Here is a 26893-nt window from a genome sequence, read left to right as displayed (position 1 = left end):
TGTCCAAGACTTGGAGCAAAAGGACCAATAATGTCAGAGTGTACAATTTCCAAAGGTCTAGTTGTAACTCTGTCACTGTGCTTACTCACAGGAGCTTTCAGTGTTTTGCATTCTTTGCAAACTACACAATCTAAGTATTTGTCACAGAGTTTTATCTTTAGGTCAGCACACAGCTGTGGCATTTGTACTATATACTTGAAATTAGCATGACCAAGTCTCCTGTGCATCAGGTGTACACATTGGTCATGATATGGAGTGTTGCCAACTGCAGCCTTGCAGCTTGGCTTCCTTGCATTTTGCACAATGTACAAGGAGTCTTTTAACATACCAGTAGCACACAATTTCCCATTTTTTCGTATCTCACAACCATTTTTCTTAAATGTTATGATACACCCTGTTGCAGCCAATTGTGCCACAGATAAAAGGTTTGATTGTAAATTTGGCACATACAACACACCTTTTACAGTTTCTCCTAAGCAGGATAAATACAAGTCACCTTGTCCCATAATTTTGGTCACAGACCCATCAGCCAAAGATACACTTTGTCTTTCAGTTTTAGACAGTGACACAAAAGAGCTTTTACAATTACATAAATGACAACTGGCCCCAGAATCTAACACCCATACATCAGAATTACCCTTCTCGGCAACCTGTGCAATTTGGGTTGTCTGAAGAGCCTTCTTCTGTGTTGCCCTTGTGTTCTTCTGCTCTGTCTTTCTACCCTTGGGTCTCATGGCACAGTCTCTTTGCAAATGTCCAGCTGAACCACAAGTGAAGCATCGCTGGCTTGCTAGCGCTGTGGCCTCAGGTTCCTTTCCCTTCTTTTCCCTCATTTTCTGGTCTTGCAGCTTTCCAGAAGAGATGGGGGGGGGGATCTTTCCTCTCTCTTCTCCCATTCAGCGAGTAAGCGCTGTGTAACATACGATGGGGTGAGGTCTGCTTCAGGCATAGCCTCCAGGGTACAAATCAGCGTGTCCCACGTTTCATTTAGTGAGGACAGGAGGATATAGGATTTTGTGAGAGGTGTAAATTCCATTCCTCTCTCCTGCAACTCAACAAACAGCTGCTGAATATAATGCAGGTGCTCAGGAAGGCTATCTCCTTCTGCAAGGTAGGCTCTGTACAGCTTTTTCGTCAGAGTAACTTTACTCCCTGCTGTTGCCTTTACATATAAGTCTCTCAAAGCGTCCCAAAGTTGCTTTGCAGACTGCATGCCTCGCACGTGGACTAGCTGATTGTCCTCAACTCCCAAGATAATGGTGGCTCTAGCCCGCTCATCCTGTCTCAGCCATTCAGCATTGGGATTTTGGGGGGTTTGCTCACCAATTGGCAGCCAAAGATTCTCTCTGCGAAGATACATCTCCATCTTCAGGGCCCAATTCAAATAGTTGGTCTCTGATAGGCGCTCCAGAGGCATCGCTGAGGGCTGGGAGGTAGCCATGGCTTCTTCCTTCTTTTGCAAGTCACCTCAGCTAGCTTCTAAGTCCTGCAGACCAGCAGTTGCTGGAAAATCTCCAGGTGGCTCCAAAGAAAATCTTCACAGGTCTTTGCTACCTGCCTTTAAATTGTGCATGAGGTGTGGAGTTGATCTCTCTTTTCTTTCTGGGTTTTACTGGGCTGTTTTACTGGGCCCATAACCTGTTGCAGAATGCTGGGAAAGCCTTTAGCCCAGGAGAGGTCAAAAAAGTCACACACCAAGCATTTCTATAAAAATAATTTATTTACAGAAAACAAAAACAAAAGCAAAACATTTAAAGGACCTAGCTCCCTTTTTGGAGCAAGCCTTGCTGAGCTACATTTCCAGCAGAGAGAAAAAAAAGAAGTGAAGAACAAGTCCGGGCAGGTCCTCCCCCCAGGCTATTTTGCATGAAGCACGTGAGAGGAGACAATCAAATGCAACCCCTTCACCTGGCCAAATGATTTGTTACAATAGCAGTCTTAATCTATTAGTAGGAAAACCTCAACAGAAAGTAATGCCCAGAGTGTCTCTTTTGGGGGAGATGGGCGGTGATGAAATTTTCACAAACAAACAAATAAATAAAATGTGAAGCCAAGTGATGTAAGGCCTTTAAACAGCAGAACTCTGAATTTGAATCATAAACCTTTTAGTAGCCAGTGCAACAACCATAGCATGGATGTAATGCTGCTAAATGTCTTTCATCCACCTGCAACTAAGCTGCTATATTCTGAACCAACTGTAGTTTTCAGTCCTAAGTATAGAATTGTTACAATTGCCTAAATTTGTAATGTAATTTTGTAAGAGAAGTGTAGTCAGAGAAGAAGTATAGCTTATAATGTCCAACAGACCTTAACGCCAGTTTAGGATCTCCAGCCATAAGAGATCAATTGCATAGATTATTGACTCAAAATTTCACTATAAATACCCCTTGTTATAATCTCAGTTCTAACACAAACTGCAGAGAAGTATCCACAGTCAATCACACTGTTTTTTTTCAATGGGATAAAGAGAGGCTACTAGGAATGTGTTGCCTCTGTCTTGTGCTATACTTGTGCTACAATGAAAGCAATACATGTATCTATTCATAAGGAACTATATACAGTATGTGTGTGTTTTTGTACACACTATATATATAGTGTGTGTGTGTGTGTGTGTATAATTTACTATAATTATATAGTAGTAATTAGCAGTTGGGGGAGAAGAGGAAAAACAGGGGGACTATTAGACTCCTTTTTCCTTCCCCCCCCTTTTTTTTTCCTTTTTGTTTTTTTATAATCATATTTTCAATCCAACCTTTGCTTTAGAGTAACATTTATTTTATGTATGCATGTATGCATGTGTTCCTTTCCTTTTCCTTTTTCGTTTTGCTTGTTGTTGTTTTACCTAATTATTAATAATAATAATAATAATAAAGTATATGCCCAGGATACACAACAAAAAAACCTGAAGGGAAAAATAGTAAATTCAAATACTTAACATATTGTCTCATATAATTATATTATTTTGTAGGAAGCTGTGATATTTGACTGATCTGGAAAGCAGCAGAAACATGCAAATTTGTATATTTTAAATCCAGATTACTGATTGGACCAGTGAAATATTTGAACACAATCTAGCTAACATTATTTTCAGGATTTGGAGTTGAATTCATTTTTAACTCAAGTTGCTCTGCTTTCTAGATTTTGTAACATTCTGTACTGGTAATTTCAAGTTAATGTTCTTTCATTTATGAAAAATCACATGTCATTAGCTAACTAGATTTACAAAAAGTCATTATCCTAGAAACCCCAGATAGTGATAGATGGATGGATGGATCGATCAGTATCACAATGATACTATCAGCTCTGCAACTGTTCCCACAGAGCCAAGCTATTTTTTAAAATGTCTTTTGCAAGCATTCCTGTTATCATGAAATTATTATGTGCTCTGATAAAATTCGGTTCACAGTAGGATTTTGTATTTACTATTGAATATTTTATGGGCTATTGCTGGGTATTTGGGTAAAAGCACTGATATTTATTTCTTTAAGTGTTTATCCAAAATTGATCTTTTAATTTTACAGGAAACTGGAAGAATAGATTGTCATCATTTATGTTTGAAAAGTACCACCCATAGGGATAAAAGTTATACACCCAGCTGGAAGTTATTATGACACTTTTGCATGCTCATTGGGAACTAGCAGTGCTACTGAAATGCCAACTTTTCAGTTTGTTACTCATTAACATAGGTGCAATATTTACGGAGAGAATTAGAGAGATGTGGGATATTGACAACTGCCTGGAATAATATAGTTCTGCATGTGTAATTTTAGTGGGTGATCTAAATGCCAGAATGGTAATAAATGATATCATCAATATAGTCTAACTGGTTATACCAACTCATTCCAAACCATTCTCTGGAGGGCAGTAATCTGGGAGCATTGGCATTGGATCCAAACTGTCAACCTTTGCTTGTATGTTGATTTCTTGAAGTGTAGTTATACATTTCTGAATTGGTCCTCATTCTTTAATTATAATTAGGACATTTTATAAATCTGGTGGAAATGGGTTTTTGAGCTATTCCTATGTTGGCTCAATTTTTCTTTTCAGCCATGGAGCACATCAGTATAGTATTATGGATAAGCTTATGTTTTCCAGGTGGGTCTGATACTGAGCAGTTAGCATTAAAAAGTAGTCTGAATTCAGACTATCCCATAAGTGTTATTAGAATCAAACATAATATTTGGCTGACTGATTTTTTGTTGTTTATTCGTTCAGTCACTTCCAACTCTTTGTGACTTCATGGATCAGCCCACGCCAGAGCTTCCTGTCAGTTGTTGCCACCCGCAGCAAACCCAAGGTCTGACTGATAGTCAGTTCAAATTATCAAAGAGAGGAGGGGGGAGAAGCCCTTAAATTATTTTATTGCAATTATTCAATTAATATTTTGTCCCAATCTTTCTTAAAATATCTCAGGCTAGGTTTCCTTTTCTTCTACTCTCCTATCATTCTTATGAAGCAGCTTTACTATTACTTTACTATACATAAAATAATCTAAGTTACCAAGGAAACATTGTATCAAAATAAATTTGAACCCTGTATCCTTTTAACGTTGAATATTCTAGCCATTACAAAACCTTACTTCCTAAAACTTTTTCAGATCATAAAAATAATCTGAATATTATTATTATACAAATAATGCAATTAAAATTAACATAGAAAGTGCTTGTGCTTTTTCTTTGTAAATATTGTCTTAAATGTTCTTTTGGTTGTTGCTGTGTAACCAGCTGGAAAAGTGTGCCTTTAGTGTCTCAGAATGTATCAATTTTTATTTTGAGATTTAGAAGGAGTGTGTTCTACTTCATCACAATATCCATCTAGACAAGTTAACAACTTCCTAGTATTCTGTTTAACTTACTGACAAAATGCGATGTGTGCATTGCATTGCGACGGGTTACATCACTGGTCATAACATGATGTAACCCAACGCAGCATGATGTAAGCATCGTGATACATTGGAGGTTTAAAGAAACAATTAAAGCGTTATGTTTAAAATGTAGCTTGGGAAATTTTATTTCCTTTTGTTGTTATTGACATAAGAGATCTAGTTTAACAAAAACATAACATTTAATAATTTGTTATGAACGTGAATATAAGTACAAGTTGATTTCAGAAATGATGAAAAATGATTCCTAATGGTTAGCTGATTGTGAGGAACTGACAAACTACATTAAAGTGTCTTATAGCACACTGAACTGCACAGTGCATATTGTTCTATAAATGGTTAACTTGCTTTATGAAGTAGATGTTATCAGATGAGGTAAATGTTTTTAAGCTAAGCATCATACAGTTGAATGTCAAGAACTGGTTCTTACCAGTGATAATGTATCCTAAAGCTGTTCTCCAGTGCGTGCTTTTAAATAAGCCACATTGATATCAATAGGCCTGTCATATATAAAATCATGTTTGAGAGTCACTCATAGAAAGCCCTTATTGTTCTTGACAGATTCATTTTGGCATCTAAAAGTTAGGGATTTACTTACATGAATTGTTTAATTCTTTAATAAGCTCTGAGCAGTCTCTGTAGCCTAGAGTGTTAGTCATACTGCTTTTGATCTGTATGTTTTCTCTTGGGTTACGCATATTTCTTAAATTCATGCTGTTGTTTGTTTAAATAGTCTCCATGCTGTGGCTAGAATGAGTCTTAGCTGTTGTTTGTTTGTTTGTGATAGGCTCAGAATAAGATAAAATGGATCCCACAGGGATAAATTACAACAGTTAACCAACTGGATAATAAGATCATGACAAATAGATTATGTATAGAATAGTGTATTTTAGTAAAGAAAAATCCTGCAGTATTGGCCGGGATGCTGAGTAGAATGAATTGAGAACAACAATGAAATTATACATCTAGTGCAGCATAGACAAAGATGGAATATAGAAATCTTAAAACTGATGGGAAATTAATTATTTGATGTACAGAACGTTTTTTTCTTTGCGGTAATGTGACTCTCAAAAATGAAACTTAGTAGGATATAAATAGACCCACCTAGCTTCTCATATATCTCTTTACAGATATCTTGTGAGTGAATATGTGAATTTCAGTTCCTTTGTTGGAATATGTCATGAGAGCATACAGTGTTAGACAAATATGTATTAAGCAATTTATTACCTGTTACCAGCTTTTTTGATATAAGAAAAAAGTATCTATCTATCCTGGGCTTATATGCCTCTTCATACTCTGATGATTCTGAGTAGTGTATAAAACCAGCATCCAATAAATGGATAAAATTATCATTATTATTAAAAAATGCAAAACAAAAATCAGTCTAGGCGTGTGGGTGTTGATCTGTGTGAATCAAACAATGTGATAATTATTTTTACTGGGTTTTATTTCTTTTTGTAGTTCATAAGGTCATCTTAAGCAAAAGGAATGTGCTATGACAGTATGGAATCGTTTTTTGTTATTTTTTCATAGCGTATAATAAGACTATTTAAAAAATAATGGCATATAAGAAAACAATTTTTTTTAAACATATGTCTATGTCTCGGTTATATAGCACAGTAATGTAAGGGTGCTGTTATACAGTACATTGACTGCCTAAACAAACATTAAAGTGATTACTTTGTACACAGCAGTCTGTTTACTTTTTTCATGACTAAACAAATGGAAAAAGTGCTAAAGTAGCTTCTGCTGCTATTGTCAAGTGTAGATTACCTGGACCATACGAACACAAGGCAGAAAGCCCTGTGTCATGTCAGAATACATTTTAAAGAAGAAATGCTTGAAGTAAAACATAACAATGTACTCAAAATAATCTAGAAACAAAAATGTAAAGGAAGTCAAATGGCATATGACAACACAGTAACTTTCCAAACATTCCAAACAAGCCTATTCAGAAAAAAAGGGTAATTAAATAATAGAGAGAAATATTAATGAAAGAATGGATGAAACCCATCACAGCTGGAAGTAGGGAAAGACAAATTTTGCTATTTATGGGCATCTTTAAATATGTTTATACCATACGTTTATCACATTTATTAATTACTGATCTTTCAAATGAAAGTTCATGTTGAAATATATATCGTAAATACATTTACATTTATAAGAGCATAATCCTACATAGGCTTTAGCTCACTGGCTTTCACGGGCTTATTTCTAGTAACTAAGAATTACTAGAATTTTTTGTTGTTTATTCGTTCAGTCACTTCCGACTCTTCATGACTTCATGGACCAGCCCACGCCAGAGGTTCCTGTCAGTTGTCAACACCCCCAGCTCCCCCAGGGACAAGTCCATCACCTCTAGAATATCATCTATCCATCTTGCCCTTGGTCGGCCCCTCTTCCTTTTGCCTTCCACTTTCCCTAGCATCGGCATCTTCTCCAGGGTGTCCTGTCTTCTCATGATGTGGCCGAAGTATTTCAGTTTTGCCTTGAGTATCATTCCCTCAAGTGAGCAGTCTGGCTTTATGTTCTGTAGTATGGACTAGTTTGATCTTCTTGCAGTCCAAGGCACTCTCAGAATTTTCTTCCAACACCACAGTTCAAAAGCATTTATCTTCCTTCTCTCAGCCTTCCATATGGTCCAGCTCTCGCAGCCATATGTTACTACTCGGAATACTATTGCTTTAACTATGCAGACCTTTGTTGTCAGCATGATGTCTCTGCTCTTAACTATTTTATTGAGATTTGTCATTGCTCTTCTCCCAAGGATTAAGCGTCTTCTGATTTCCTGACTGCAGTCAGCATCTGCAGTAATCTTCGCACCTAGAAATACAAAGTCTTTCACTGCTTCTACCTTTTCTCCCTCTATTTGCCAGTTATCAATCAAGCTGGTTGCCATAATCTTGTTTTTTTTTTTTGAGGTTTAGCTGCAAGCCAGCTTTTGCACTTTCTTCTTTCACCTTCATCATAAGGCTCCTCAGTTCCTCTTCGCTTTCAGCCATCAAAGTGGTATCATCTGCATATCTGAGATTGTTAATGTTTCTTCCAGCAATTTTAAATCCAGCCTTGGATTCCTCAAGTGAAGCACATCGCATGATGTGTTCTGTGTACAAGTGGAATAGGTAGGGTGAGAGTACACAACCCTGCTGTACTACTTTCCCAATCTTAAATCAGTCCGTTGTTCTGTGGTCTGTTCTTACTGTTGCTACTTGGTCGTTATACAGATTCCTCAGGAGGCAGAGAAGATGCCTTGGTATCTCCATACCGCTAAGAACTTGCCACAATTTGTTATGGTCCACACAGTCAAAGGCTTTAGAATAGTCAATAAAACAGAAATAGATGTTTTTGTGAAACTCCCTGGCTTTTTCCATTATTCATCGGATATTGGCAATTTGGTCCTTAGTTCCTCTGCCTTTTCTAAACCCAGCTTGTACATCTGGCAATACTCACTCCATGAATTGCTGAAGACTACCTTGCAGGATCTTGAGCATTACCTTACTGGCATGTGAAATGAGTGCCACTGTTCGATAGTTTGAACATTCTTTAGTGTTTCCCTTTTTTGGTAAGGGGATATAAGTTGATTTTTTTCCAATCTGATGGTCATTCTTGTGTTTTTTCAAATTTGCTGGCAAATAGCATGCATTACCTTGACAGCATCATCTCGCAAGATTTTGAACAATTCAGCTGGGATACCATCATCTCCTGCTGCCTTGTTAGTAGCAATGCTTCTTAAGGCCCATTCAACCTTACTCTTCAGGATGTCTGGCTCTACCTCCCTGACCACACCATCAAAGCTATCCCCAATATTGTTATCCTTCCTATACAGGTCTTCCATATATTCTTGCCACCTTTTCTTGATCTCTTCTTCTTCTGTTATGTCCTTGCCATCTTTGTTTTTGATCATACCCATTTTTGCCTGGAATTTACCTCCAATGTTTCTAATTTTCTGGAAGAGGTCTCTTGTCCTTCCTATTCTATTGTCTTCTTCCACTTCCGCGCATTGCTTGTTTAAAAATAATTCCTTATCTCTTCTGGCTAACCTCTGGAATTTTGCATTTAATTGGGCATATCTCCCCCTATCACTGTTGCCTTTTGCTTTCCTTCTTTCTTGGGCTACTTCTAGTGTCTCAGCAGACAGCCCTTTTGCCTTCTTGGTTTTCTCTTTCTTTGGGATGTATTTTGTTGGGGCCTCCTGAACAATGTTGCATACTTCTGTCCATAGTTCTTCTAGGACCCTATCTACTAAGTCCAGTCCCTTAAATCTATTCTTCACCTCCACTGCATATCCCTTATGAATATTAGTGAGCTCATATCCAGCTGATCTGTGGGTCTTCCCTAATCTCTTTAGTCTGATCCTAAATTGTGCAAGAAGAAGTTCATGATCAGAACTACAGTCAGCTCCAGGTCTTGTTTTTACCAACTGTATAGATGTCTGCAACCTTTGGCTGCAAAGGATGTAGTCAATCTGATTTCAGTGTTGTCCATCTGGTGAAATCCATGTATAAAGCCATCTCTTAGGTTGTTGGAAGAGAGTGTTTGTTACGCAGAGTGAGTTGTCTTGGCAAAATTCTATCAGCCTATGTCCTGCTTCGTTTTGTTCTCCCAGGCCATGCTTACCTGTAATTCGAGGTGTCATTTGACTGCCCACCTTAGCGTTCCAGTCTCCCGTGATGAAAATAACATCTCTTTTAGGCGTGTTGTCCAGTAGGTGCTGCAGATCCTCATAGAACTGCTCTACTTCAGCTTCTTCAGCATCTGTGGTTGGGGCGTATATTTGGATCACTGTGATGTTAGATGGCTTGCCCTGAATTCGAATTGAGATCATTCTATCATTTTTTGGATTGTATCCAAGCACTGCTTTAGCCACTTTACTATTCATTATGAAGGCTACTCCATTTCTTCTGTGGTCCTCTTGTCCACAGTAGTAGATCTGGTAGTCATCTTATGTGGAGTGGCCCATTCCAGTCCATTTCAGTTCACTAATGCCCAAAATGTCTATCTTTAATCTTGACATCTCACCAGTAACCACATCCAATTTGCCCTGGCTCATAGATCTTACATTCCAGGTTCCAATGGTGTGTTGATCCTTAGAACATCGGATTCACCGTTCACCACCAGCACCATTGGCCGCTAGCCATCCTTTCGGCTTTGAGCTAGCTGCGTCATCACGTCTGGGGCTAGTTGAACTCATCCTCTGTTCCTCCCCAGTAGCATTTTGACCATCTTCCGACCTGGGGATCTCATCTTCCGATGGTATACCAACATATCTCTGGTTGTACTGATCCATTTAGTTTTCACGGCAAGAATACTGGGGTGGGTTGCCATTACCTTCCCCAGGGATCGCGTTTACTCTGACCTCTCTGTCATGACCTTCCCATCTTGGGTGGCCCTTCACGGTTTAGCTCATGGCATCATTGATGTGCTCAAGCTCAGCACCACAACCAGGTAATGATCCTTTGCTGAAGTAACTAAGTAACTAAGAATAGGATTGCAAATTAATTGTATTTTATTCTGAACAGAAATCAGTAAAGGAATTTACAGATTTCTTAAGCATGCCTTTTTAAATACAGAGTTTGTAAAGCATTAGAATGAGAATGATAAAGACATATGATAAATAATAGAGAAATAATCATATTCTATTTTCTTTCTGTAAAATGGCATGTTTATGAGAACTCCAAAACAAATGGGAAATTTAATTAAATATGTGAACAGTGAGGTCTAAATAAACAATAATATAACCACATTAAGGAATAAATATCAGATCCACATAAATAGAATGCAGATAAATTAAGTGTAATGAGAAAATGATCTCACTATCAAAGGTGACTTTGGGAATAAAAATGAAATGAGAGAAGTAGTGAAAAGAAAGAATGCAACATTAGTTATAGTGAATAACTGCACAATGCATTGATTACTTACAGTAGTAATAAAAGGTGATGCAATCTCTGATTAAAATCTTCAATGACTAATGGTATCTAACAAAAGATGTAAACATTGTCAGGCTGTTAAAAAAAATAGTGAAAAATTTGGCACACTTGTTAATACAAAGCTCTTAAGAAGCCTATTACAGTTTGTTTATTTGTTTGAGTGTTATGGGATCCCATTTCTATATTTGATAGATAGATAGGCAGACAGGCAGACTCATTTTTCATTTCCAGAAGAAATCCCATGTGGCTCAACATATAGAAACAGCAAATAAATGATAAATCAATTGAAGAAAGGTAAAAATAACATGGTCCTGTAATGTTAGATTTTGAAGTGCTGGACCTCGTTGGGACAATGTGCATGCCACACAAAAAGACTAGCGCTATTTCATACTAAGATGGTTGATTAGAAAACAGCATGACTGCAGTCTTGGGCATACTAGTTACCTGGGCTAAGCTTTCTTGATATCAGATGTGATTACTTCTCATTTTTAGCTTTGATTGGGATATCCTATCTCCTTCTATTTATGAAAAGCAACAGTATCTTCAGAACGAAGAGAGTTGATTTTTTCCCCTGCGGTTTCTGTATCATCTCTCTTGTCACTCTGTAGGCTTTTTCAACCCCAGTTCTAAGCCACTTATTTGGTTTTGTCAGATTCACCCTATGATAAAAACAACCTGTTACATATACACAAAACAGTACTGAAACCAGAGCGCCTTATAGTAATTTACCTCACTCAAGAAAACAAGGATAATCCATCAGTTATCGCAGACAATCTTCACTTTGAAAAATCACAAGAGCTGTGGTCTCCCATAAGCCCACACATCTTCTGAAGGTCATTTTAATAGCTTGCTCATTCATTCATTCATTCATTCGACTACTATGTGCCATAAAGCTGGGTGGCTTACAAACAGCAATTAAAACAGAAAAAAATGTAAAATCTTCACAAAAACTCCCACCTGCCCCCAAAACAACACCCCTCCCCCCACACCAACAAATATGGCTGGGCTTCAGTCTCACTCTACTCCAAGACTTGCCAGAAGAGTCAGACCTTCAAGACTTTCCAGAAGGCTAGGAAGGTAGGGCCTTGCCAGATCTCCGATAATCTCTGTTATTTGTATCCAGTATTAATTTTATTTTTATTTTTTTTAGCTGAAATATGGTGAAGTTTTGGAATTTAAACCTGTCCCTTGTCCCTGTTATTGTTTGCTTGCCTCTTCTTCTGTGTATACTCTATAGCTCTTCTTGGTGAGAGAAAATGTGTATCAACTATAATGTTCTTCTCTTTTAGTTCTCTTATGCAGAGAAAATAGATGAACATGTATCATAAGCAACAAGGAGGAGAAGGTGGAGGTAGGGGTACAGAAAGGAACCCTTAAACCTTGAGTCCCCACTAGGGTATGGCCCCAGCAGATGTAAAACAGTATCAACACAGCATAACTTTGAACATGTACATGCAATGTAGCTGGTATATGCTATTGAGTATGTACACTTTCTGTATATTGCATCCTCTTACAACACTATCCCTTCTGACATGTCTAAACAAACAAAAAAGCTCAATATTTGGAAACAAATTGCATCTTTTTTGCATAATTAAATCTTGATCTGTAGAACTTGAAGAATTTAGCTTGAATTAGAATTTCATAGGGACGCGGTGGCGCAAGGGACGCGGTGGCGCTGCGGGTTAAACCGCTGAGCTGCCGATCGGAAGGTCGGCGGTTCGAAACCGCGCGGCGGGGTGAGCTCCCGTTGCTCGTCCCAGCTCCTGCACACCAAGCAGTTCGAAAACATGCAAATGTGAGTAGATTAATTGGTACCGCTTCGGCGGGAAGGTAACGGCGTTCCGTGAGTCATGCCGGCCACATGACCACGGACGGGTCCTTAGGGACAACGCCGGCTCCAAGGCTTAGAAACGGAGATGAGCACCGCCCCCTAGAGTTGGACACGACTGGACTTTACGTCAAGGGAAACCTTTACCTTTACCTAGAATTTCATAGGATGTCAAAAATGTTCTATGCCTTTAAAACTATATTTCTTGTCATGAAATATTGATTATGTGTCTTTTAGTTGATAAGAAAATGATTTTGTGTTAATTACACAATGTATAATAGGCCCTGAAAATGCATTGGTATCACTGCAAACCTCACTTGATCAGAATGGTTTGAGTAGGTTCATTACTTCTCTTTCCTCTATGATGCATGAGTTCTATCTCATACACAAGAGAAAGATATCAGCAGTTATGGGAAGGCTTTTTTTTTTAAAAAAAAAGAATGTTTCAATGTAATCTAAATGAATCCAGAAGGAACCAGCTCAGCAATCACTGAGAAAACCAGGATATGCTTACTATTTTCAGAAGGATAGTAAAACCAGATAGAAGGGAGATATGAAACAAAGTATCACTAGACAAGGGGTTAGCCAACTATAACACCAGTATGCATAAACTCTTCAAATTTCATTCTATTGTTGCGTCTTTGTTTCAAGTCTCACATACAATTTTCTAATCAGATATATTCAGAGACCATGTATATGAGTAGCTGTAAGAAATGGACAACAACTATGAAATTTGGAGTACTTAAAACAGAAGGAGCAGATTAGGGACAATTATCTGGATCATGATAGGAAACTGAAGCTACAATAGCAATTTAAATGTAACTATGTAAATACTTCTCATTATATCCTGTGTTGTCCAACCAACATCTTCCATGAAAAATGAAAGTGGAAAAAAAGGCCAGTTAAACATATATTCATTTGAGTTAACTAGGAGTATCCAATGACATACAGGTTAAATAACACTGGCATCTGTATATCCAGCATATTCTAGCCATGTTAATGAAGTGTTGGGAAAGTTCCTTAAAAACAACTATTTCTGATTGAGTCCTGCTTTCACAGCTGCTATTTATTGGTGAAATGTTTCTGAGTAATGCTATTGGAGGCAGTGAATATATGCTAGCATTTCACTAATCCTGCTGCTAGCTTCCTTTGAGCAGATCTGAAAGAGCTCTGTCTGATTGCTGGCAATTAGTCCTGGATTATACCTGAAAATCCCCAAACCCAAATTTTATAAAATATAAAATATTTTATACCTGAAGTCCTCAGGTATTGAATACTGTTATCAACTTATACAACAAAGATATTATACATTGCCCATCCTACATAACCAAGACAAAAGCATTTCATATTTTAAAAAGTCAATCATTCACACATGTATTTCCACATTCATTTTCCTTTTCAGGTTTCCATGTTGGCATGTGTTTCTGTGTTGGTGAGTGGCACTAAAACAGTCCATTCATGTGATCAACTTGATGACGAAAGAAATGAAATTATATTTAGATTTTAAGTTTTTTGCTACATAAAGGGCTGATTGATTCAAGATTCAAGATTAAAATGCACGGGCACAGAGAAACACATGCTGTAAGAAGGGAGAATAGGGCTAGATGCATCTGAGCTGGCTTACAAATCACTTATTAGCACGTTAGAGTGAAAGAAATTGTAATTGTTTATCAAGGACCATAATTTTTGTTTGATATGTTGCAATGTAACACAATTATATGGAATTCTCCATCTTATATAAAGCACTGCTTTTAGGGGGTTGGGAGTGTGTGATTCTTTCATTAATTGTGTTTCAGTTGTCATGGTAGGTAATATGCATTGTTAATCCAAATCTTCTTCTCAAAACATAATGCATTAATAATGTGGAACCTGACTCATTCATATCCAGATGTGCTTCTGTCTGAAATCAGATATGTTACATATGCTTTGACTTACGGTTTGCGAATTGTGTGAAGCGCTGATTGACTATGTTGATGTTGATTTATTGGCAATTATTATGATAACAGGCTTCATAATACTGTGTGGATTTTGTTTGAGAACAATATTCAAAGGGTTACTTTATGAATATCGAACATTATAGATTGATACAGTAGAATTTTTGACTTTTCCCCTTTGAACAGCAGATCCAAATAATAGATAATAAACTGTCTATGACTTTTTTATTATTTTGAAATACAGTTAACTTTGCCATGAACTATGGATGGCGACTTCTTGTAGTTCTTGTTGGATCCAGTTCATATGATTCAGGGTGGGTTAGGGTTAAAATACATCTTGAATAGCCTAAATTGAATTTCTTACACGTTTTTCATCACATCCCCATTTCTTAAACAGCCTTTAGAAAAGTCCATTTGATTCATCATGCACTGAAAACTGAACTATCTATGTAAAGGAGTAAAATAACATATCAAATTCATCTTTTACCAGTCATATCTAGTCAAATTACTTGCATTAACACAAGATACAGTTTTTTCCCTACTAGTGATTATTTTTAATTGTTTGAATATTTTTCACATTTATGTTTGTGTGGAATTTGCATCCTTTATTTTTCCAGTACAAATGTTGACCTTTTTGTGTGTTACATTTTTTCTTTTTCAATTTCCGGATGGATAGTTTTCTTTAAATTTTTGGGAATCTGCCAGTTTTGAATTATCTTTTTTCCCTTTATTCTCCTGCTCACTCTGAACCTAGGAGCCAACACAAAGAAAAGCGCAGATGATATAACCAGTAATGATCGTGGGGAAGATGAAGGTATTTTTGTTGTTGTTGTTTTTCCCCTAAAACTCAGTCCTGATATGCATGTACATAAACTTTTCCCCTCCTTTATCTAATCACACACATTTTGGTGTGGTGTTTTATTTTTGTCTTATCTAGAATCAGCCTTCCTTTTTTTCTAAAAACACAAATTAGCATTTAGATTACCGCAATTCCTATTTGAGATAAGAGTACTGATTATCTATAATATCTGTGAATTGAGTAACATAAATGTTATTTGCAATCAAATGCTTATTCCTATTCCCAACTTTTAACTGGGAAGAAAAGAAATGAAACTGAAATCTTGCATGTGTATTTTCTTTTTCTTTTTTCTTCTTTTAGTAGCTTGTAAATTCACCTTCATGTTATTTTCTCCTTCTCTTTCCCTTATACTGGATGCAATTACACTTACTTTGGGTTTCTTTTTTTTTTTTTTTCCTTTTTTCCTATCTTCAGTGTGTAACAAGTCAAGACAATTTAGGGATGCTTTCTAGCTTCCTTTTTTTTATTCTTTAAAGCTTCCTTCTTTTGCATGTAATTGGGGCAAAATTGCCTCTACCATTTATTCCCACATTTCTCCCGAGAAGCTATTTTGTGAGTTTATCCCAAAACCAGTAATGATATCTATCCTATTTGGAGTTCCATCACTTGCATGTTATTGTAAAATTGCAGGAAGCCTATTTCTGTAAACGTTTTAATAGAATCTGTGCTATGTTATGAGTGCAACTGCTCAGGCAGTATCAGCCATGACAAACTGGTAGGTATACATATTTATTTTTAGGGATATTGTTTAAACTATGTGATAATTATCAGATGCAAGAGATTTGGAACTTTCCAATGAACTTAGTTACTACTTGCAGACCCCTACACTATGCTATAGGAAAATGTAAAGTAAGTCAGAAAGTTACATACATTATAAGAGGCTAGTCTTATTTTTTTAACTTGCATAATCTTTCAAATTTCAGTGATAAATGCATTGAGTGGCATTGTGAAAGTATTTTCTGTCTAGGATTACCTTTTAATGGGATAATATGTTGGGATATGAAGCCTGCAGAAGAACTCATGAAATTAGGATTGAAACTTGTGGTATAGATGATAAAATTAATTGAGCTATGCATTTATTTTAGGAATTGTGCACTTTTGACATCTTCCCTTGGTATGGTCTTGTTTTAGCACTGTTACCTGATTTTTCTCTGTTTTCATATCTGATACAGACTACACCTATTTAACAATTTGTCTTTCTATTCCATTCAGAAATATGCATAGTATGATTCAATCACCTTTTAATATGTCTGCTTCTCAAGAGTGCAGAATGATTTCTATTTTTTTAAAAAAATATATAGGTACTAAGATGTCTGTATCTTGGGTAATGCAACTGTTGCCTTTTTTTTTTCCCTTGCAGTCTTCAACTATTTTCAAATAATGAAACTAGGTCTTTATTCCATATTCAAAATATAGGATTGTAGGTTCCCAGGAAAACCCTAGTTTAGTTGAAGGACTACTTCACCTCCCGCTGAAAAGTCTCACATGAATATAACAGCAATATATTACAGAACAATACATTATATGTGATATTTCTGCCAACTTCCTTTTATATTTGAATCTATAATGAAGTAAATACATCAGCTGGAACTATTAACTGGCCACACATTGTCCAGACAAATACATCTTTGTCCTTTTTGGTTTTGATCCAAACTTACCTCTAGTTAATAAGCTCATCAATTGCTGAGGCAAGTACAGTAAGTCTTCAAGAAAAGATGTCCAGCAAAGCCAAGCCTTTGATGCTTAGCAATCAATTTTATGGCTATTTGGAACAGATTGTGAAATGTGTCTGGATCTAGGTTTATTATGCTACTCTATCCCATGTAGTCCTTTCAAACTACCCTTCTGAGTCACACCAAGGCTTAGTTGAACTAGCATGCAAGTGTACAAGTACATTGGAAGAAGTTAATAGTCAGCAACATGTAAGAGGAATTGTCTTGTAGGAGGCATTCAGGGAACAACTACTGCTTAAATTGGCAGATGTTTATTCATTATGTTATTTGTCCAGGTTAATGATGGTACCTAGCCCCAGTGTTGGTAGATGTGGAAAAGCTAAGCAGGGTTGGATCTTAGTTGTTGGATGGAAGACTACCAGTAAAGTGGAGTGAGAAGTTGAAAAGAACATCCCAAAAGAAGGCAATGGCAAAACACATATTTATTATACAATTTATGTGCTGCCAAAGTCCTCAAGGACTCTAGGTGGCTTATGTTACATGGACATTTAGTGTGCTTTGAAGGAAGCAATAATGTATCTGTCAAAATACATTATTTCAGGATCCACTACTCTCACCTACACTATTTTTACTTTGAATGTTAGCTTTTGGTGGGAGGGGTGGTAAGGATGTCAGTTTGTTGTGTTCAAACTGCCTACATTCTTTGGGTCATAATTGCAGGAAAATATAGTTAATAAGCTTACTGAATTTTTGAAATGAATATTGAACTGTGGACTTTCTAACAACAGTTTGTAAATATATTCTTATATTGTTTGCAATATATTTTTTACATATTCGAGTCTTGGGAATATTCTGTTACCATTTCAGTCCTACAATGAATTACACATTGAATAAGTGACACTTTAGCCTTTTTTTTTTTCCAGAGTTCTTCCAGAAACCATATTTGCTTTATTTCATTGGTTATGACTGAAGAGAAACAGAGGTGATTATATAAGAAATACAGCTGAAATAAGAAAATATGCAAAATAACTAATTTATTAGCTCTTTGGGGGTAAGAAAAAAAAAAACTATGATTCTTTTTATTTAATACTTGTATTACTTTCTTGTGTTTTCCTTACTTGTATTCTTTTCAGATATACATGATCAGAACAGCAAGAAACCTGTGATGGTCTATATTCATGGTGGATCATATATGGAAGGTACAGGGAATATAGTTGATGGCAGTATACTGGCAAGCTACGGAAATGTCATTGTTGTAACCATCAACTACAGGCTAGGGGTTCTAGGTAAGTAATTTTCTTATTCTTCCCCAGCAGCTCCTCTTCCTCTCTATTTCGTTCTTTAAAAATAAATAATTCCTGAAAAATTTTCACACTCATATTTAATTTTTTTCTGATACCAAAGATAAACAAACAAACAAATAAATAAAAATAAAAATCCTCTGGATACTTACTCAGTGATGGACTGTATTGAGTTCAATGAGACTTATTTCCAAGTCTCTGTCTATATGCCACTGAACCTGTTTGATGCATTTTACTTATTATTATTGTTATTATTAGCATTTACATTATTATTATTATTATTATTATTATTATTATTATTTGCATTGATTTAAATGTAGGGAATCCCTTTATGACACCATACCTTTTATGTGGTATGGTGAAGATAATGCTTTGCCATGTTGGAACTTTTCTAAGATTCAGAATTATGACTATATCTTCTTATGACTGCATCTCGTCATTCCTTTTGTTTCTAAGGGAAAAAGACTTGTTCCAAGCTTTGTAAAGTCAACTAGATTTTCTTGTTAGTGGAACTCAGTTTTGTCCAGCCTCTTGGCTCTAATTTTCCACTTCACTTCCATAATTCAAAGCCAGAATAACCCAAGAAGTTGAAATCAATACCTCTTAGGGACGTATGGAAGGCTAATGTAGCTTCCCTGTGATTTTTTTTTTTTCTCTTTCCTAGAGTGCAGATAATAGATTGCTAAAACCAATTTATACTGTTGGCAATATTCTCATTTTGTGACTGTTTCTGATGGTGCAGAACTCAGGCTGTGTGGCGTGATAATATTAATTCAAGATGGCTACACTAAGTTTTATTGTGATTCAGTTACTTCCTTATTCTCCCCCAGTAGAAAACTTCCTTACAATCACCCCTTGTAACTAAGTTATCACAATGACTAGCACTGTATAAAACTTCACTGGAATATTCCTTGTTACATTTGTAAATTTATTAGAAGATATATTTGAATTTGTATTTTGGGCAGGGGGGACGAAGATAAAATGTAAGATTTACTACTACTTGGAAAAATGCACCTGTTGCTGCAACTGAATTTGAATATGAAGGAGTGTATTCACTGGTCTCTGAAAGTCTGTGTAATTTTCTCATTGGCATTTGAGTGAATTTATGTCTGCTTTTAAGCGTCCTCATAAAAGTTAGGCAGCCCTGGGTTGTTAAAACTTGTGAAACATTAAACTATAAAACTAGTTTGCTTCTTGCTAATATACTGGTTTCCGGAGAGAGATACACAGACACGCAAGCATGTTGTATCTATATCTCTTCATTTGTTTTCCTGCTTAAAAAAATCATGTTTTTGCTTCAATGAGTTGAATTATCTTTTCCATCAGGAGACTAAGATCATATATAGAAATAAATAAATATATATTTAGCTTCTGGTAAGAGGGTTTTTTTTTTGTCTCTGTGTGACACCAGCTTTTGTGTCCTGGTTTCAGCAAAGGGAGAAAATGCCCATGCAATTGGCAGGCAAAGAGATGTGGGTGCTTGGGGGCAAGGCTTGCAGAGGTTCTGGGTGAGAATACGAACCCACAGCAGAAGGAGTAGAGCATTTAGGAGCAATGCATTGCAGCGAGGCTTGTAAAAACATCAGGAAGGCTTGTCTGGAGAGATGGCAGCAGACAGGAAGGTGGAGGCAATAGAGGAGGAACTAGGAAAGCAAGAGAAAGACCATGTGTGTACACAACAGCTTACTAGAGGCTGAGCAGAAGACATAATCCAAGTCACACAGTCCATAATCAAATACCACACAATAGCTTGCAAAGTACTGAGGGATGATCCAGAGACTTGGTCAGGAACAAAACGAAGCAGGAACCAAGAACAGGAATTCTGTTTTGAGAGGGTATCGGTTTTGGATTCAGTGGCTGTTGAATCAATGGATGCAGCGCTTAACAGGTCCTGCCCACATCTTGGAGCCTGGCTCTGAGGCCATGACACCAGCTGTGGTTTTAGAAACAAACAAATCTTAATTATGGTCAAAGACCAGCATAAGGACGGTGGGGTACAATCAGTTAAAAACATAGAAAATGCATTAAAATGTAATATAAAAAGATGATAGATAGGTAGATAGATGTAGATTTAGGATTAGGATTAGATGGGTGTAGGGGAGCATAAAGGTTACTATGTCTATCAATATAGAACACTGCAGTGTGATGAATTAGATGCTAATTAAAATTAATTTATGGCACAGGTCATCAATTGATGAATTTTAAGTGCTGCTGTGCATAACCTGGCAACATTGTATGTTGTAGCAGAGTTGGAATCTGACAGCAGCAGGAGGTGTAAAATCGTCCTTAGCACCCTGGGTATTTATACAATAATGGTAAGATGAAGCTAGTACAAATGTCTCTCTAGTACAGGCACTGGAGGAGCACATGCCCTGTTGTTTCTATGTGACCAGAGTCACAGGGGCATTGTTTCTCCAGGTAAGGAGCCTTCCTGTATCAGCCTTCCAGGACAGCTGAGGGGAGGGCATGACATTGTGCCAGAGTAAAGGCCCTCCGATGGTTAGGTACCTCTAGTTTAGTTAAGTACAGTATGTGATAGGGGAGGCAAAATACCTGCTGGATTCGCTGGCAATAAATGTTGGGGACCTGGCTAAATACAATTGGTGCTCCATGTTTGCCACATGCTGTTTAATGAGTGCTTTGGCCTGATCTTATCCCATGATGAGTAGAAGACCTGGAGAGAAGCCCAGGGATGAGATTTTAGTTGCCACTGCCTGTTTCCATGTGGGCAGAAAGTCATCCCTCATAGTTAAAGGGGCATGGCCAAGGGGAAAAAGGGATAATCTGAGCCAATAGTTGAGTATGACCACACACATCCTAGCCTCCATTTTCATTGGCCTGTCTCTAGTCTCGGGGTGGCATTTGAGACACATGTTGGGACTTGAAGGGCCCATCTTGGGAATTTGAATTGCCAAAGTTCCAATGGTGCAAAATTGGATTCCAACAGCACACCATAAAGAAATTGTACTATTGGCTTGGCTTTGAAAATTTAAGTGCTGTAGGTATATAGTGGCTACCTCTTGACAGCTTTAATTTTATTTTCAATAAAAGCCCACCAAAAAGAAATAGGTTCAGTATGTTGCAAGTACACTTGTTTTCAATATTATTACTTTTACTTTGAACAAAGGACCAAATGGTTAGGCTGTTACCATTTTTCATATTTTCTATATGTGCCTGAGTGTGCAGTAGTTTTTCCATATTTTATATATATAAAACAATGCACATAATACATATTATTTGATAGATATGATAACATTCTGATTTAATTCATGTTTGCCACAAGTACTGTAAGGAAACAGTATTCTGATATGGCAAAATGACATGTAAGTGGCTTCATATCTCTTTACTGTTAAGAATCGTGAATTATTCAAATACCAGTAAAACATGCACACACACTTTATTGTTTCCTGCTTTTATTGTCTTGGTTTCATAATCTGAATATTAATGCTAGGGATCTTAGGCAATTCTCAGAATTGGAATGCTAGGGAAATATTTGGTAATCAATACAACCTGATACTGAAATTTAGAGATATAACAATGTAATGTGCATATTTTGTTGCTAAAGTGGGCATTGTAGTTTTGTTAGTAAAGACAGTCATTTTCAACCCATTCTATTACATCCAAGTTATTCTCTATCAGGAGACAAATTCCAGGGCAGCCGTGGATTGTGTAGTCATTAAGTACTGTATTCAGACTGGGGAGATCTAGATTCAAGTCTCTCCTCCATCACAAAACCCTGTCCTTGGGTTATTTCTTTCATCTCAGTTGTAGCTAGGACTCTGTTGCAAAGATAAAGTTAGGAGAAAGTTTCATACATCACCCTGACCTCCTAGAAAAAGGATGGGATGTAAATGCTATAAATATATAGATTTGTCAAAATAACTATGTACTTAAAGCCTAGAACATCATTTGTATCCCAAATGTATATTTTAATTGTGTCCAATTAAAAGACTGTACCTTCAGGTACTTATAAAACTTACACCTACATGCAAAGGCTCACTGACTTGTGCTTCTAAGGGTTATCTATAACATGCAAAAAGAAAGTGAAAATGCCACAGAAATGAAAGGAAAGGCAGGTCTATATTATTCAATAGTCACAGTCTATGGCTTCAAAAACTAAAGGGACTATGAAAACATTATGCCCATTTTTTTAAATATAAAGAAGTTTTTTCCTTGTATATGGAAAAGAACACATACAAGGTAGGCACAATGTATACAGAAGATGTAGTGGCTCAAGCTGGACCCCACAGTAAATCTCAAATCTCCTGACACTTTATGATTTAGTTCAACTCCTCAGCTTGATTTGGCAGAAGACTCACAGACACAGCTAGGTTAAGTTCAAATTCACTGTAGACTATAAAGAAGCAATAAACATCAATTAATTGCCCACTGCTAGTGCAAAAATGTAAAACAATATTTATTCATCCCATTCTTCCAAATTAATCAATACTTGGTGTGAAACTTGGCGCTGTGAAGCTGAGCAACTCTCTGTTCCTGTGGGGGTCATCTCTAGCTTGGGCACTATTGGTTCCCCCCTTAATCCTTGCATATGAACCTCAATCTTTTTCTTTTCTCCATGAAGTGAAAGAAGTAAACATCTGAGATGACCACTGGGTTTTTTTTTTCTGCCAGGTTTGGCAATAACATTATATAACTATGTTTCCTCCCTCCCTCACACAATTTCATTCTAAATCAAGAGTAGGGATCTTTTTAGGGCTAAGGCACTAAATGTTTTAATAATTTAATCTAACATAAACCCACTTTCTTCAATTTCTGATACTTATGAAATTATAATATATAGATATATGTTTCGTAACGCTTCTACATTTTTTTTTCTGTCAAAACATACATGGAATAGTATTAAATTGTTGCTACTAATTTGACATATGTGTGCGTGCACATTGTGTGTATATATGTGCTGTAAGGCTTGATCTAATCCACATGTAAATTCTGGACAGAAAGACCTTTATTCCATACACTCACAAAACATTATCTAAATTCATTCATCTGATATAATATGAATTATCTCTAGCAAAAGTTGCAACTCATACTAGGGCCAACATATGTTCTTTGATAAATGAAGTGCCTTACATACTCTTTAGATGTATGACTTTATATTCAAGATAATTTTGATCACCCATTTACCTGTAGAAATCAGTGTATCCATTTATACATAAAAATGATCAACCAAAGACCCTATAAAACAGATATAACTACAGTACCTTTACCAGCCATGAAGAAAATGGTTAATATCTTCATACTAAAAATTTTAAGGAGTCCTTTTAATCCATTTTGATTTCAGCCCCATAGGCATTAATCTCCTTTACCCACTTATTGAGTGGGAGTTATTTCTGAATCAAATTATTAGGATTAAATTGCAGCTGCAAAATGTAACCATATTTTATCTTTCCCATGAAATTGCTAATTATATCTATATTTAAGTATTGAATTTTATAAGAATTTGCAAATATTTAAGCTGTTCAGTGCTAGTGATGAAAGATATATACTGTAACACTGATTTTTATTCCCCCTAAGACAACCAATAACAGCTAACCTGTCTTTAATGTGTTCATCCATGTATTTTACAAAAATACATCCATGTTTAATAGATGCTGAAAATAGCCAAATATCTAAAAAAAAAAAACAGCTGCTGGAAGAAAACAATACTTTTCAAAGAACACATTAGCCTGGAATCTTCATTCCCTCAGTCTTTCCACATGTAATGCTTTTAAAGCTTCACATCCATCTTCCTTCTTTTTGTCTAGAGATTCTTTAATTGTGTTTTCCAAATGTCTAAGAAAAATGTGCTTCATATAAGACTGATGGAGAAAAAATATCTTTACCCTTCTCTACATTTTGCAGTACTGCTTTCACAGGTACAGCCTTTTCAGGGATCATAAATACTAAATGTTCTAAACCATAATTGCATTATGAGACTTGTAGAGGGAGCTGGTTAGCTATGTAGCTTGGTCATTTACTGAGCTGTTGCAATAGGATGACTTACATTGTACAACCAATCCCCAGACTGTCTGAGAAGCTTAGACAGCGGACTACTGAAGATAAAGGGGGAATTGAGAGCTCTTTTATTTCCTTGTTATGTAGAAAACAAAGATCACACATCAAAAACATCAGTGCAGGTTATACACATGAAAAACACCCATAAAAAATTGAGTTGAAATCCAATGGGGATTTGCCCAGATATAAATGCTTATCACCATGAATGTCAATGCTTACTCAGATAGTGGAGTGCAAATTTCATATGAATTCATATTCATATGACTATAAGATAAGTTGGAAAAATAGTTTTTTTCTAGATTAATAATTATTTCAGGTTTTATTTTATATCCATTCAATCATGTCCAATTCTTGGAGACTGTCTGGACAAGCCCCTGAAGTTTTCTTGGCAAGGCTTTCAGAAGTGGTTTGCCATTGCCTCCTTCCTAGGGCTGAGAGAGAGGAACTGGCCCCAGGTCACCCAGCTGGCTTTGTGCCTAAGGCAGGACTAGAACTCACAGTCTCCCAGTTTCTAGCCTGGTGCCTTAACTATTACACAAAACTGGCTCTCAGATTTTATAAGTTTAAGCAAATCCATGTTGTTGTTTCATCCCACTAAATGTTTCCTAAGCATGTGTCTGAATGCCTTTGCTGTATCTCAGTGTTGTACAGCTCAGGCAGGCTGAGGATATGTTAAGGTGCCACAGTGTGGAATTTATGTTTTCCCTAATATTCCAAAGCAAGATACTGTGTACAGACAATGTAGTGCACATTGATATGCATCAAGGAGGTGGCCTGAAATGATGAGCTTTGTGAATTCAATTTGTTCTGCCAGATTCCTTTGGAACCACCTCCTTTAGTCTGGCCCCTGATCTATTTGCCCAATTCAGTCTTCTTTTGGCTGAAAGGAAGACCAGAACTATGGCTTCTGCAACCATTTTTTTAACAGGTTGACCTATCAAATGTGAAGCCTTGAAACTGATTAAACCATCATGGTTTAACACATATAGTTGAAAATATAATTGGAAAGACTCAGCTTTTAAACTTCTGCAGTCTATTTAATTGGGAATTCTCTTCTCAGAGATGCCCTGAATCCTTTTCCTCTTCTCATGTTATCTTCTTAGAGAGTTTATAGCTCCCACACTGAACAACCACTAGATAGCTGCCAAGAGATACAACCCCTCTCCTGCAACTCTTTGATGCCAGCCAGGATTGTTAGGCTGAACAGTCAGCTGGTTGATCCATAGTTTCAAGATGATGATAATGATTACTTAGATTGGTCAACAATGCAACAGGAAAGAAAAAAAGGAAAAAAATGCAGAGCATGGAGTAACCAAAGTGTTGTAAATGTCAGCTGGCAGTGGCTTTTCATGTGATGGATGAAATGAGTAGGGCTGGGATTTCCACCAAGTGAAACTCCAACCAGGGCCATTGGAATGTTGTGCATTGTAGCTGTATGAAGAGCAGCACAGACAGACTCATTCCGGTTGTATGAAAATGGTGCTCTATAGGGGCATCAAGACTTAGAGTAATATGATTTTCTGACAGCTCCAAGGTGGGAGAGGAGCAAGACAAAGCAGCCATGTGGATGTTGCCTTTGTCAGAATTTTGTTTTTAAGAGATCTGCACAATTATGGGTTTGTATTCAGAAAGAATAACTGGGCATCAGAGTAGTTTCAAGCTTATAGGGTATCTTAAGTTTTGCATGATTGTCTACATACTTGTTATTTTATCAGTATTAAAAATAAGAAATGGATTCCTACTTTTGGGACATTCCATGTTGAATTAAAATAATTCTAAATTATATTGCATGAAAATATGCAATGTTCAAAAACCTAACTCTCCCTATCCCTGAATAAAATTGGCAACATTTCCTGTAGTCACAAGGCTATTTTTGTGCCAACCCTTTGAGATTGACAAGGTCAGGAAATAAGAGTCACTAGGACTCTTGTGAAAGTATTTAATGTGGTTAAGGTAACAGAATCTTTAAAACCTGTCAAGGCCCCTCTGTACTTCAACTTATACCTAACACAAAAAAGGCAGATTTGTTTTGAGTTTCCTCATATTCTATACTTTTATAAAACTTGGATATACAGTATTTTTTTGTAATTGGATCAGTATTCCCCTCCCTCCTTCTATGAGTGAGACCCACATTCCTTTTCCCATCAGAGTCACTCCCATTCCCATTCACACCAATGAGCCTAGCAGCTTGGCAAGGTCAACAGCCGTCAAGATAGAATTAGACAAATTTGGAATGTGCCTCCCCACCTCCCCATTGTCTGGCAACAACAACTGGAGAGACCAAGGTGAAAAGTTTTATTCCTTTTGGCGATCATTATCTAGAGAGTCCAGAAGTAGTTAATCCAAACAAGGCGGAATTGTTCTGAGTTTCTTTCCCATACTTTCTACTTTCACAGGATTCTGATATCTTTTTCTGTAACAGCTCAGCCTTCCCCCTCTCTCTTCTGTAAGCTGAACCCACATTTCTTCAATTT

The 26893-nt window shown here is 36.8% G+C and overlaps 1 protein-coding gene across 2 annotated transcripts in view; it reads left to right on the top strand.

Annotated features, from left to right (window-relative positions):
* The window catches only part of NLGN4X (neuroligin 4 X-linked), a 167304-nt gene that overhangs the window by 78011 nt on the left and 62400 nt on the right, over window positions 1-26893 (top strand). Inside the window, exons 3-4 of one of the 2 annotated variants that reach the window (XM_063305065.1) lie at window positions 15326-15385; window positions 18237-18389. In XM_063305065.1, the coding sequence (XP_063161135.1) occupies window positions 15326-15385; window positions 18237-18389 (213 nt within the window). The remainder of the gene's footprint in view (window positions 1-15325; window positions 15386-18236; window positions 18390-26893) is intronic. The other variant, XM_063305066.1, reaches the window with a different exon arrangement.

This window comes from Candoia aspera, chromosome 5 (genome assembly GCF_035149785.1).
Source record: "Candoia aspera isolate rCanAsp1 chromosome 5, rCanAsp1.hap2, whole genome shotgun sequence".
Taxonomy (NCBI): domain Eukaryota; kingdom Metazoa; phylum Chordata; class Lepidosauria; order Squamata; family Boidae; genus Candoia; species Candoia aspera.
Note: the sequence above shows the minus strand (reverse complement) of the source record. Positions and strands in the feature narration are given on the sequence as shown.